Source organism: Brassica napus, chromosome A9 (assembly GCF_020379485.1).
Source record: "Brassica napus cultivar Da-Ae chromosome A9, Da-Ae, whole genome shotgun sequence".
Taxonomy (NCBI): domain Eukaryota; kingdom Viridiplantae; phylum Streptophyta; class Magnoliopsida; order Brassicales; family Brassicaceae; genus Brassica; species Brassica napus.
The window spans coordinates 4,024,388-4,039,841 of record NC_063442.1 but is presented as its reverse complement, the minus strand read 5'-3'; the positions used below and the strand labels follow the sequence as shown (position 1 = coordinate 4,039,841).

General features: G+C 31.9%; 1 protein-coding gene across 1 annotated transcript; it reads left to right on the top strand.

Annotated features, from left to right (window-relative positions):
* The first annotated feature begins 4,824 nt into the window (after positions 1–4,824).
* Positions 4,825–8,077, top strand: LOC106450983 (E3 ubiquitin-protein ligase WAV3). The gene is made up of 2 exons (XM_013892823.3): positions 4,825–5,285; positions 6,094–8,077. The coding sequence occupies exons 1-2, from the start codon at positions 5,073–5,075 to the stop codon at positions 7,843–7,845; spliced, it is 1,965 nt and encodes a 654-aa protein (XP_013748277.2). The 5' UTR covers positions 4,825–5,072; the 3' UTR covers positions 7,846–8,077.
* Positions 8,078–15,454: the final 7,377 nt, after the last annotated feature.

Sequence of the window (15,454 nt, the reverse complement as noted above, 5' to 3'; positions counted from 1 at the left end):
TCTGCAAATTATAATCAGGAGAAAGAGAAAAAATCTGTCTAACAAAAACTGAGCCATCACTTAGTTAATTCTCCAAACTTTGACGTCTAATTAAACTTTGATGATCTCTTACGATGAGTGTGTGAATTTGGAATTCATTGTCTTTGATGTTTTATTTTTCTTGTAGCGTTAAGGTATATATAAATTTGCATGGCGAAAAGATTTGAGAATTTTTGTTTTTATTCCCTCCTTTATACAAAGCTGAAGTCTTTCGAATATCCATCTCTTCCAGAAAAGATAGTGTTTTTGAAGAACAAAAGATATTACAAAAGGCAGTGGGAACAGACAAAGGCCAACGATAAAAAGATGCTCGTTCTTCCAGTATCAGAAAAATATTCATCTCCATTAAGTATTTTATTTCATTTTCTTTACTTTTGGCTCAAACTTTTCTCTTTTGCCCACTTTTCTTTTTGCTCCCTTTAAATTTTGAATATTGATTTATCCAAGTTAAGTTGGTAGCTGCAAACTATTAGGTACAACCCAATAGCTGTCAGTCATGTCGACGTTCTTGGGTGATACCAATAGCATTCTATCAGTGATGGTGAAAGTTTCTGTACAACTGTTCTAAGGGTAGGGAGCACAGGGATCGAACTCCATAATTGATCACTTCCCGAGCTTAATGTTTCTCCTGAAAATTTACGTATACATCTTAGACTAGTTGGTCTATGGGCTGGCTTTAGGTTTAAATGATTCACATGATGGAGGGTATCTAAAGAATCACTTCATTTCACAACTATTTGAACTTAAAGTCTGGAATACCTAAATTACCAATTACCAATATATATATATCGACTGTTTTTACTAAATATTAGCTTAATCTCACATAGAAGTATGCTTAGAATACCTTTTTTGTTTGTAGGTCACCCATATTTTAAGAAAAATATAAACACAATTAATAGTGAAGCATTCCTAGAAAGATTCCGAAAAAGAAAAAATGCATATTAGTAATATATACTCAAATGTATAAGTAATGATTCGTTATGCACTACCATTATTTATAGAATTCGGACATTATGTATATACACTCTCACAAATAGTGATTTGTCATGCATAAACATTATTTGTAGAATTCGTACTGCATATCATAACCAGTGAAGGTGAGACTAGGTCTGGACACGGATCGGATATCGGGGTTTTTGAAGGTATTTGTGATTTGCTTCGTATGTCACGGATATCTAATTTTTCGATTTGCTTTGCTTCGGAAAAATACGGATATTCAGAAAAACGGATATCCAGAAAATAAATAGATATTTGCGGATATATACGAATACTTACGGATATCTCATATGTTTTTATTAATACAAATAATCTTAAAAATTTGATACAATTTTTTTTTGTAAATTTTTTTTGCATGATATATATGATAAAAATTAAAAGAAGGAGTGAATCTACATATTTAGTAATTTTTTTGAACTTAGTTAACAATTATAATAACACAAAACTTAAGAAAAAAAATTATAATTGTCATAAATGTGTTCTTTTTCTTTTATGTAATACTTTTATATAAGTAATAATGTGAATAGAATTTATCAAATCTTATGTTAGAATAATAATTATATAATTTTATACATTAAAAACTTTAAATATAATCAAGATATACATGTATTTATATATTCTCGGATCGGATCAGATATTCGCTTCCCAAAATTTTAATATTTTTGATTTGCTTCGATTTTGACAGATATTGATTTTTAGTATTTGCTTTGCTTCAAAAGTTTACGAATATTCAAAATTTTCGGATCGAATCGAAACAAATAACAAATTGAATCAAATTTAACCGATAAAATGCCACGCCCTAGGTGAGACTACATCATAGTCCACACAATATCATATTGGTAACCTATGATGCCACTTTATAACTTCCTCATGATCGTTTCCGGCCATAAATTATATATACACATCACGTTTGACCTTTAACGCATTCATGATTATTCATCATTCATTAGGTACATACATATATGAAAAGCATAAATGAACCAACAAGATCTTATATTAACATACAGTATACTGTATATGTTTTTATTTAATAATGCAAAGTTGAAACTAACGTAAAAATGGAGCCATCCGAGAATAGTGTTGACTGTTGAGAGGATTTTGCTAACGTTATGTGTGTTTGACCAGACAACATTGACCGCTCGAGCCCTTCGGCTTACGTCCTTCAAAGCTTTTTGTGTGGCCTTATTCGACACTCCTACAAAAACCAAAACACTTCGAAAATCTCTCCGAGACACACACGACACTTCTTGGATACACAAATTGACCTATTCATGTTTTAAAATGTTATTAGTAGTTTAAACTCTTTAATACAAACAAATAACTCATTAATCGAGTTTGACAAAAGAACACGATTGCCCCAATGAGAATATTTTGTAAAGTCGTTTCTATTTTTTCAGTTTTTTTTTTCTTAAGAAACTACATATCAAAGTTATCTTTAAATTAATTTCTTTAGTTTATCTAAACTATGATATTATTTGAAGAACTCATAATTATACGTTGAACACACTATATATTAAAATATATTAAAAATCTCACCTTTTTGAAAGCAGTATATGATCACTCTCGTCGGGATAATCAATGGGCATGCATGGTATAAGTTGATGTATTGTTTTAAACAATGCAGCAAACCCGTGGACGCATCATGAGTCGTTTTCAAGTGTTTCATAAGAGCAACCATGGGTCCAACTTATGTTATCGCAGTATTTTTGTTAGTGCCATCAAAAAACTTAGAGCTTTTTTTTTTGTATGGTGTGATTTGGGTAGGTGAGAATATTGCTTTAGAGTAGATGTTTCACGATTATTTGGTGTTTCTCCCGTATCCAATACACAAAAAAAAACGATATATACAATCTTCCAAGCGACATCTGATTCATTGATGTATGGAAATTATTGTGTCTCGTCAGTTTATGTGGCTCATGATTGTTGTCTTCTCATTTTGCCGATGATCCTTATTACGACTGCATAGTTTTGGACGCACCACAATATTGACTTTAATTGTATCCCCCTACTTTGTTTGAGATAAAGTAACTTTTGTTGAACCCTGTCACGTTTCTATCAAAGGGCAACTTGCACAGATTTCTATTGATGAGTGGCTGGTTTCGAAATGTTTACTAAAAACGAAAAAGTTTAACTTTTGTTTTTAATTTTTATAAAAAAGGTCGTTGGTGTAGGTATAGGTGGTTGTTAGCTTTATTAACATATGTTTTGGCTTTTCTTTTCTTTTTGCCATTTTACGCATATATTATGTTTTAAGTTTGAAATACTATAAGTTTGTAAATTTACAACCTAGAGGAAAAGGGACGTATTATCTGTAATGTCTTGTCACTATATATTAAGACATAAATTATTGACAAAATATTCATACGTTAGATTTTTACTACAATTAGAGACTGAAATTGTTTTTCTGACCAAGGTTTATGCTCCTACTTTTTCAGCTAAAGTTTCAGATTTTTGAAAATGACTTCAGAAAAATACAGCTTACAACTTAAGAGAGTCATTTTACCAAAAAAAAAAAAAAAAAAACTTAAGAAAGTCTCCTGGCATTTAAAAATGGATGAAAATATAATTGACATCTTTACTCGAAGCTCTCTAGCTACAAAAGGAAAGGGATATGCGCTCAGATCAATTCCAATTGTTCAGTTTTTGATGAGAAATAAAAGAGGAGAAAATTCGATTTTGTAAGAGAAATCTGACAAGTTCAGTTATATGGTATATAGTTGCAAACTAAATGGTAATCTCTCCGTTTCTAATTGTAAGTAGTTTTACTTAAAAGCACGAATATTTAGAAAATTATTATTTAAAAGAATATATCATTTAACCAATTAATTTAACCAATTATTAAAAATCTAATATTATTTCATTGGTCACACAATATCCAATAAATAAAAAAAAATACATTGAAATATGTAAACTATTAAACAAACTCTTTTGGTAAAAAAAAGAAATGAATTAGTGCACGTGTGCTCCCAAAACCTCATCATCACAGAGTCATGTGCAAAGTCAAATAAAAACTCACTTATCATTATGGATCGCACCAAACATAATTTAAAAAAAACCATCGTAATTCAGTTGTTTCCATCATTCTACTTCCTCTCATCATTTCACCTTCCCTCATCATACCTTCTATTTTCTTCCCAACGTATGTGTGTTTTACATTCATAGCCATCTATTTTTGCTATAGCAGATAACTAAACATTTTTCAATCATATTGATTTTCTAAATTTATTATATTTTTTTGACATCAACATAAACAGATTCACTAAAACTCTGCAAACAATTTATTTTAATTTTTTAAAATTAAATTTCTATATTTTAAGTTTTTTTACTAATTAATATTGATAAATTGCAAAGTTTATTTTAAAAATATTAATTGAGAATATTTAGTTTGATTATCAACTTTTTAAAAATAAAAACTATATAAGCTTGATAATAAATATTTATTATATATTTAATATTCATGAAACTCACAAAAAATAGACGAAGTGTCATTTACACATGAATATTTGGATATTTGGTTCAGTTTATTTTTGTTGTTTCAGATAATAAATATATCATTGTCTAGATATTGTTTTAAAAAAAAATTATTGTAGAAATGATACCAAGTTACAATTTAAACTTAACAATATAATGCAATGATTCATACTAGTTCCATCATTGCGTTACTATCCTAAATCCCAAAGCAAAGGTCAAAATGATTTAGATGGCATAAAGCAGAAGCATTAATTAACTTTATACTATCCCCTTTTTCTTTTTCCACTTGGATTTAATTATTAATGAAACAAAGACCCAAAACAAAGGTCAAAATAAGTCGCAAATCTCAAAGCCTTTGCTCAATCTCTTCTTCTTAACTCTCTCTCGTCACAACTCACCACCACTTCACACTTCCACTGACTCATCTTCTACTCACCAGAAGAAGAAACGTTTCTCTCAGTTCTTGATTCCGTACTTCAAACTTGTCTCTGCTTCTTTCTTCTTCTTCTTGTGTGGTTCCTCTTTTAGACTCTTACTGTTTCTAGGTTTTAATCAAAATCCAAAGAATGGGAACTAAATGGAGGAAGATGAAACTGGCTTTGGGTCTGAACCTCTGCACTTACCTCCCACGAACCCTAGAGGAATCACCTCCTGCTTTGAACTCCACAGAGAGATTATCAGATGTTGCTCTGCTCTCTCCTCTAAACTGGCCCATGACCCCAACACCTTCCTCTCACGGTCTCAAATTATCCAGAAACAGCTCCAAAAAATCTTCAAAGGTTTGATTTTTAACAAGACCCACTCTCTCATCATTGTTTCCCACTTCCTGTAGGAGTTGACTTTTGGAATTGAGTTTGTCTTCTTCCTGTCTTTTTTGGTTTCTTCTTGTCTTAATTTTAAAATCTCTCTAGCCATTGAAAGGTTTGATTTTTAAGTGTTGTTTCTTGTGAAAATTGATATATAGAGTCTTGAATTAGATTTAATTTGGGAAAATGCTCAAGAAAAACATCATTCAGACACTTCTGTTTGTAGCTGTAATAAAGAAGGAAACTTGATTGTTTCTCTATATCAATAACTGCTTAAAATAGTTAACTTTTAAGTGTTGTCTTGAATTAGATTTTTTGTTTGTAGCTGTCATAAAGGAGGAAACTTGATTATTTCTGTTTGTAGCTGTAATAAAGGAGGAAACTTGATTGTTTCTCTATATCAATAGCTGCTTAAAAGTAGTTAATTTCAGTTATAGTTAAAAATTACTTAGTTTCTTGCTATAGGAATTGTCTTAAAGATGAGTACTTTGATTAGTTTCTTTTGTCTATCTAAAACATGTGCTCATTGCTTTTGTTTTTAAGTGTTGTCTTGAATTAGATTTTTGTTTGTAGCTGTCATAAAGGAGGAAACTTGATTATTTCTGTTTGTGGCTGTAATAAAGGAGGAAACTTGATTATATTCTCTATATCAATAGCTGCTTAAAAGTACTTGTAGTTTGGTTCTTGTTATGGTGATTGGCTTAAAGCTCAGTACTTTGATTAGTTTCTCTTTGTCTATCTATAAAACATGGACTCACTGCTTTTTTTTTGTGATGAGCAGACATGTTCTATATGCTTGACTAAGATGAAAGAAGGAGGAGGACACGCTCTTTTCACAGCAGAGTGCTCACACTCTTTCCATTTCCACTGCATTGCTTCAAATGTCAAACATGGGAACCAAGTCTGCCCTGTGTGCCGTGCCAAATGGAAAGAGATCCCAATGCAGCATCCTCCTTACCTCCTCCACCGCTTGCCTACACCTCGCCGAGTCATGAACCAAGGACGTGGTCAACCTCCTGAGCCCTCTATGTTCAACGACGATGAGCCTCTAGAGCAGCAGCTTGCATTCCCCGGTAAGAGCTTGAAAAAAATGATGGAGTTGAAGATACATCCTGAGGTTTCTTCTGTCCCAAGAGCCGAGTCTCGTGAGAAGTTTGATGTGTTGGTGCAACTTAGAGCTGCTGGTATGGTCACTGCTCCGCTTGATCTTGTTACGGTCCTTGACATCAGTGGAAGCATGGCTGGAACCAAGCTAGCTCTTCTCAAAAGAGCAATGGGGTTTGTGATTCAGAATCTTGGCGTTAACGATAGGCTTTCGGTTATTGCCTTCTCTTCCACTGCTCGTCGTCTCTTCCCTTTGACCAAGATGTCTGACTCCGGGAGGCATCTAGCTCTCCAAGCTGTGAACTCGCTGGTTGCAAACGGTGGGACCAACATCGCTGAAGGGCTAAGGAAAGGTGTGAAAGTGATGGAAGAGCGGAGAGATGAGAACCCTGTCGCTAGCGTTATCCTTTTGTCTGATGGGAGAGATACATACACCATGAACAACAACCAGCCTGATCCTAACTACAAGCTGCTGCTTCCTTTGTCTATGCACGGACGGTTCCAGATCCCTGTTCATTCTTTTGGGTTTGGATCTGATCATGATGCTTCGTTGATGCATTCTGTCTCTGAAGTCTCTGGAGGAACGTTCTCTTTTATAGAGAGTGAGGCTGTGATTCAGGACGCTCTTGCTCAGTGCATTGGTGGGCTTTTGAGTGTAGCGGTGCAGGAGCTGAGGCTGGAGATTGATGGTTTCTCCTCAGATGTTTGTCTTGGAACGATTAAAGCTGGGAGTTACTCAAGTCTTGTGGGTGGTGATGGTAGGTGGGGACGTGTAGACATTGGTGATCTCTACGCTGATGAGGAGAGAGACTTCTTGGTGTCTATCAACATCCCTGCTGAGAGACGTGGAGATGAGACGGAGGTTTTGAAGATGAGATGTGTCTACAAAGATCTTTTGACAAAGGAGGTTGTGACACTTGAGAGTCATGTCCTCAAGATTCAAAGACCAGAGACAGTTGGTGAAGAAGAAGCTGTTGTTGTGTCCATCGAAGTGGACAGGCAAAGAAACAGGTTTCTAGCTGCTGAGGCAATGGTGAAGGCGAGAGGTTTAGCAGAGGAGGGAGATTTAGCTGCAGCTGTTACTGTGATCCAGGAGTTTAGACAGGTGTTAGCAGAGACGGTGTCAGCAAGGTCCAACGATGGGTTTTGTGTGGCTTTGGATAGAGAGATGAAGGAGATGCAAGAGAGAATGGCGAGCAGGCATGTCTATGAGGTATCAGGAAGAGCTTACATTCTCTCTGGACTTAGTTCACACTCATGGCAAAGAGCTACATCAAGAGGAGAATCAGGAGACGGTTCTAGCTTTGTGCAGGCTTATAATTACCAGACTCCATCAATGGTTGAGATGCTAAATAGATCACAAGCCACATCGTATCATAGACTCATCCAGCCGTTGCTATCATATGTATCTCAACCAAAGCCAAGGTGAAAAATAGTGAGAAACCAATGTCTTTAGCTGTAACATGTTCCAGCTTTTTTTTGGGTCTAGTTTTGGGTTTTTTTTTTGTGTAAAGAAATAAGAAAAAAAGCAGGCAAAGGGGTTTTGAAATGTGAATCTAAATTTGGCGGTTTTGTAAGTTGATGTTGTTTCAACTTGTCATGTAATGTGTATATTATTATTATATGTATGTTTCAAAAAAAAAAAACTATGCATTTGGCTATAAGTGGTTTCAGATTTTGTGGCAAAGCAACCAGTGATTATGTAAGATTCCAAATTTCCAATACTCCTTTGTAACGGCACAAGCCACAAAGGTGTAGAATCGGTAACAATGTGTTACTTGGATCTCTTGTATTATATGCAGCCTTTTGGAACCCGACCCCGACCCGCGGTTGAACCAGTAAATCCGGTGACCAGAAAAAATCTGGTTACAAAACCCAATATTTAGAAACCCACAAAAATCCGCAAAAATCCAGTAAAACTCGGAAACCGATACCGGTTGAACCACCGATTAAACCAATAAATAACTTTTTTTTTTTTTTAAGTTTTTAATTATGTTTTATATCTAAGTTTCCAATTAAAAAGTTAGGTGTTGAGAAAAAAAAAGTTAGTTTTTCTCTTTTCAGTTTTATATTTATGATTTTTAGATTTTGATGAAAATTTTACTATGTTATCTGAAGAAAATGAAGGGAGCGATGGTAGAGAGAACCAATATTAGTTGATGTGATTTGGTGTTAGTTTATTTCCGCATTGACAATTTATTACAATGATCTTTTACTTTTGGTTTATTTTGTATTTGAAGTTTAATTTATTATTCACATTAGACATTTAAATATTTATAAATTTTATGTTTTAATTTTTTTTTTCATAACTCCTATCTTGTTAGAGAAAATTTTAGATAGTCTACACTATTTTTTGATATTTTGTATGTCAAATGAAAATAAAAATATAAAAATTAAAGTTAAGTATTTTCTAAATGTTTTTAAACATAAGATATGTACATATCCAAACTATTATTTTATGTTTTAAAAAACATTTATAAAATATTAACTTTAGTTTCTATATTTTTATTTACATAGATGAGATATTATTATATAATAAAATTAATTCATTTATTAACCTACGGTTCACCTGCGGTCGACCCACTGACCCAGTAACCCGATAAGTCGTCCGGTTCAGCGTTCAGATAGGATTTAAAAACATTGATTATATGTAAGTGTTTTTGAGGCCCTGATTGACAACATGTTCTTTGGACCTGATATGTACCAATCCGTCAAGTGTGCGGGATTTTGTAGTCTACCTAAAAGTATATCCAAAAACAATTTTACTTTTAGGCTTAAGAATCTTTAAATTTAAGGTTTATCCACACTTTGTGCGGATTAATATATATATTTTAATAAAAAATTATTAACGTTTTATACTTACGAAAATTTGGTTAATTACATAAATTTTTTGAAATATGCGTTTTTTTATTTTCTTTAACTAATCTTAATTGCTTATTGTGTAGACTTCTTTTTCTTATGATTTATACATGATTCTTTTGTTTGAAAGTCGAATTATTTACTTGACTGAATCTGATTTTAACATAATCTATATATAATAGCAAACCTTTATTTGTTTACATAATCTACATTGAAATTAACTTAAAAATTTAAACAATAATAATTAAATCAAATTAGATTACATATCAATCACCCATTGGTTCAACAGGTTAACCCTGGGGTTTAGCGTTTTTTTAAGATTTCATCATTTTTAAAGCGTTTTTTGAAGATTTCATAATTTTTAAACTAATGGTTATCTCTTAAAACCCAAACCATATTATATATTGCATCACCGAGTTTACATATTCAACCGCGGGTCCATTTTGGATTTAAAAACGCTGATTTAAATGAAAAATGTTTTAAATGGACAAAATTCTTACAAAGTAACAAAACATTTAAAACATTTTTAATGGGATTTTTCATCATATAATATCCCGCATTTTGAAAGCGTAGATCAATTTTTTGTAACTGTGGGTTATTACCTTGATCTATATGATTTTTAATTTTAAAAAAATTCAGTAAATCCAAACTGCATTATATACAGGTCTGGATCAATTATGGAAATACTGCTTGAAACTCAAACATCATAATAGAATAATTTTAAAATTATTTATTTTCTAATAAAAATTGTAAATTCATGCAAACTTTATCAAATGGTTAACAAAAATATATTTATGCTTTGAAAGAACGGATCAAAATAGTAATAGCTTCTAAATTGTTTAGGGATAAAAAGTAGTGCAAATTGATGGTTACAACTATTGTACAAATATATGATTAGAAAAAATCATTTCTAATTTAAAATCGACAATTCATATCCTTACTACATTGCAATAATGAAAACACATTGTTCTTCAGAATATAATATATATAAATTAAATATAACAAATATTTGTAAGTAAACAAATTTAAAAATTCAGGTACCCATTTGGTTCTTACTTCATTTCAATTTGTTTGGTTATAGAGAGATATGATCTGCTCGGTTACATTTTTTTTCAGTTTGGTAAAGTTCCGCTCGTAGTGCCGAATAAATATACCCAAATCTATTCACTATATTATATAAAAATTCATTAAAGATAGTTTATTTAATTTCGAAAATAAATTTATGTTTTCCAAATGCTAGTCCTATTCGAGTTTGTAGTTAAAAGTGCAAGATGTAATTATACGTTTCAGAATCCCACTTAATAATTTCCTAAAAAAATGTACACATTAATGAAAAGTTAAAACTGATTTTGCGATTTCTTATAAGGTTGATGATAAAAGTACTAGTGGTATTTAACACTGCAACATAATAGAACCATAATTCAATTAGGTAAATATAATAGAATTACAATATCATTAAATGAAACAAAAATTGATTGAAAACTAACAAAAAAGACATAATTAATTTTTAACAAAATAATAGTTATTCAGTACTCGATTTAAATACGTGGGAGCCAATAACGGTAAGCTCCAAAAGCCGCGATCATGATGATTCCCAAAACGATCATGACAATGGCTATGAATGGGATGGAAGTTGGATCCATTTTCTTCCTTTTTTTCGTTCACCAAACTTTTCAGTCTTTATAAGTTTTCTTCTCTTCTTCGTTTTGCCTACCAAACAGTTATATATATATACACATGTATTGTTGATTCTGAATTTGCATTTTTGTGGGTAAGTCACAGAATTTTGGAAAGTTTAGATTTCTTATAAAGAATTAGAAAAAAATGGAAATGTTTTGTTAGAAAACAAAATGCATGGAATTTTTTTCTGTATTGATTCTTAGGTCCAAGATCCTTCTATTTTAACAAAGGCTTCTATCCTAAAATATAGATACACAAAATATATGATCATATCCAATCATAACTAATGTAGATATGTACATATCTCAATACCCTATATCAAGTTGGAGAGTGTAGGTTTCGAACTCAAACTTGATAAGAAATACTGAAAATTCCTTCTTCCCAAGTGTCTTCGTCAAAAATATTTGCATGTTGCTTCTTTTTCGAAACATGTTTTGTTGTAACAAAACCTCTCACGATCTCATCCTTTAGACATTATTTGAGAAGTAATTTGTCATGGGTCATCATCACATTTATTGTGAAATAAAAAAATATGATAGAATACTAACAATGCTGACATGACTTGAAGTTAATTGTGTCATGAACATTTACATTTAATGTTGATTTATATTTTCGGTTATTTTTTTTTGAAATATTACTCATAGATCACCATTAATAGTAGAAATGAAAATAAATAATTTTTTAAAATTTTAAAATATTATTTTATTTTATTTTTAAAATTTTCTATCATTTTTATTACTAAAACAATTTCAAAATTTATGCAGTTTTTTTAAATTGTAATTTTCTAATCTCAATACCATTAGTGTTTTTAATATCTAAATTTGTTTAGAAATATTATTGAGTAAAAACTTTTCAAAATTAGTTTTAAATATATATATATATATATATATATATTTAGATATATTATTTAATATTTTGTAAAATATTATTAAATAATATTAAAATAAAGCAAATAATAAATATAAAATTATCGAAATGTTATTTTAAAATATAATTTAAATTTTAAAAGTGGTGCATGAAAACACCTAATCATGAAATGTTACTTGATTCCAACATGCTTTGTCCTTTTATGGAAAATGGGATTAGCTGCTCATATGAATAGCTGAAGTGCTATCACAATGAATCTTAATTGGTTTGTGTTTGTACGCCAAATGTAGTCAGTAGACTCTTCAACCAAATCATCTCTTTAATTGTAGGGCTTTTTGCAAAATTGACCTACAACTTAAAGTCAAACACAAAATTAACCTCTTTTTTTTTTTGAATTGGTTTTGCCCTATTCACCCCACAAGTTCATATAATTTACAAAAATGCCATCAATTTTTTTTTTCTTTTCGAAAATGACATCTTTACTCTCTCACCCTCATCATCTTCAAGTAATTACAAGATTGACATTGTCATCAATACCACAACCACCATGAACAACCAATTTGAAGTTCTTAATGCTCCCAAAATCGATTTACCCTTCTTCTTTTTCCATTCTTGTGAACTAAACACAACATATCTCTCACTCTCTCTCCACAATGAGCTAAAAAAACCCAAGATTTTGATTCTAAAATTTTTATGGCTCATAGAGTCATAGAAGCTAACGATTCTAGGCGGGTGACTTTCGTTTGTGATTCTGTGTGCTTGGAGAAGCCTTATGTATGCTAAGGAACTTATCTCACCAATTTAAGGTATGACATCGAGTTTTTTTCCAGATCTGTTCGTCAGACGACTTACTTGGGAAGTCGTCTGGCTGTAGACGACTTACCTGGAAGTCGTCTGGCTGTAGACGACTTACCTGGAAGTCGTCTGGCTGTAGACGACTTACCTGGAAGTTGTCTGGTCAACGCAAAGATTAGTTTTGCAATTGACTTTGAAATCTGTAACCTGAGACGACTGAAAGTTAAGTCGTCTACTATTGTTTGATTTCAAAATTTTTTTCAAAGAACCTAGACGACTTACATTTCAGTCGTCATAGGTTAGTTTTGCATTTGACTGGATAATTACAGAAGTTTGACTTCCCCAGACGACTTACATTTCAGTCGTCTGTCGAAAATTAAAATAATAATATTTTTTTAAAAGTAAACGACTTACAATTAAGTAGTCATAGGTTAGTTTTGCAATTGAAAAAAAAACTTCAAGATTTAATTATACACAGACGACTTATAATTCAGTCGTCCACTGGACGACTGAATTATAAGTCGTCGAGGATTTTTTTCCGAGATTCTGGTCAAACCTCGTAAATCCTGGACGACTTACATTTCAGTCGTCTCGTGGACGACTGAATTATAAGTCGTCTGTATATAATTAAATCTTGAAGTTTTTTTTTTCAATTGCAAAACTAACCTATGACGACTTAACTGTAAGTCGTCTACTTTTAAAAAAATATTATTATTTTAATTTTCACTAGACGACTGAAATGTAAGTCGTCCAGAAAAGTCAAACTTCTGAAATAATCCAGTCAAATGCAAAACTAACCTATGACGACTGAAATGTAAGTCGTCTAGCTTTTTTGGAGTTTTTTTTTAACCAAACAATAGTAGACGACTTATTTTTCAGTCGTCCGAAATAACAGATTTCAAAGTCAATTGCAAAAATAACTTCTGCGTTGACCAGACGACGTATAGTTTAGTCGTCTGGACAACTTAGATTGAAGTCGTCCGCGTCTTCTCCGCTAGTTTTTAAGTCTTCTACGTTAGTTTTTGAATAACTTGTATTTTTAAGAGTGATAGGTAACTTCAAGATATGTAAAACTCATATTTACAAAATATGTTCTCTCCCTTAGTTTTACTAAATTTGACTAAGTTTTTCAACGCAAACTTATAAAAAATATGATATGCTTTGACTAGTTACTATTGTTTGTTTCCATCTCTTAAGTATTATTGTTATAGACAATAATGATGACTATTGTTATGAGTTGGAAGAAGGGTTAAATGCTTCTTAAAATGTTGTATCAATATGAAGCTACCAACATTCTTGTTTATTAAGATGAGAAAATGCCATTGGAGTTTATTATTGCATATGAGAGATCCAAAGATAAGAAAAAGGCTACTGAAGTCTATTATTTCATTGATTTGTAAATGTGTAAACACATTGTTAGCACATTTAATACATCTTGGAAAACATTATTACTGATTTTATAAAAGAGTAGACATGCAATTCACAAACAGACCACAAACAAAACTATTATAGATCATTCCTCTACAAAGACAAGCTTGGATTCCACTTGAGTAGACAAGACCAGACGACTTTTAAGAAGTCCAGACGACTTTTAAGAAGTCCAGACGACTTTTAAGAAGTCCAGACGACTTCCAGGAAGTTCAGACGACTTTGTCAGAAGACTTTTAGGAAGTTCAGACGACTTCCAGACGACTTTACAGGAAGTCCAGACGACTTTTAGGAAGTCCAGACGACTTTCAGACGACTTCCAGACGACTTCCAGACGACTAACAAGTAAGTCGTCCCAGAAGTCTTCCAGATCTGAAAAACCTGCATATCAAATAAATCCAGATCTGAAAAACATGCATATTCAAAAACGTTCAAATGGCTTAAAAACAGAAAAAATGAGTGGAAAATTAGATAAATCTACCTTTACAGAACACACAAAAATACATATCTAAAAATAATAGATCTACCTTTAAATTAGTGGAAGATGAGTACCATCTAATTAAAAACCTGCAAAAAAGATAGATTAGTAAGAAAGACATGAGACAAAACTGAAAAATTCATATAAAGTTTGGTGTTTTCAAGTCAAAGAGATTAGAGTGGGTTTGGAGAGTTTTAGTTTGGAAAAAAGTAAGAACTTTATACAACAAGAAGTTACCAAATGAAGAAAAATCAGACATAAGAACTTACCAAAACGCTCAGAAAAATCCAGACGACTTCCTGGAAGTCCAGACGACTTCCTGGAAGTCCAGACGACTTTGTCAGAAGACTTCCAAGAAGTCCAGACGACTTTGTCAGAAGACTTCCAAGAAGTCCAGACGACTTCCAGACGACTTCCAGACGACTAACAAGTAAGTCGTCTCAGAAGTCTTCCAGATCTGAAAAACCTGCATATCAAATCCAGATCTGAAAAACCTGCATATCCAAAAACGTTCAAATGACTTAAAATAGAGAAAATGAGTGGAAGATTAGATAAATCTACATTTATAGAACACACAAAAATACATATCTAAAATTAATAGATCTACCTTTAAATTAGTGGAAGATGAGTACCATTTGATTAAAAACCTGCAAAAGAGATAGATTAGTAAGAAATACATGAGACAAAACTGAAAATTCATATAAAGTTTGGTGTTTTCAAGTCAAAGAGATTAGAGAGAGGTTGGAGAGTTTTAGAATGATGAACATTACATTTTTGTTGCAGCCATTTGAGAGGAGGAGAGAGAATGTGTAAATTTTTCTTTATATAGGGAGACAAAAAATCCAATTAGGTTAAATATTTTTGACTCAGACGACTTCCTAGACGACTTACATTTCAGTCGTCTGTTGAAGAAATTAAAACAGACGACTTA

Bases quoted from the DNA above. Each gene is read 5' to 3' on its own strand.
- LOC106450983 (XM_013892823.3), top strand. From the start codon at position 5,073: ATGGGAACTAAATGGAGGAAGATGAAACTGGCTTTGGGTCTGAACCTC. The intron at 5,286-6,093 runs GTTTGATTTTTA...TGTGATGAGCAG, and splicing joins GCTCCAAAAAATCTTCAAAG to ACATGTTCTATATGCTTGAC.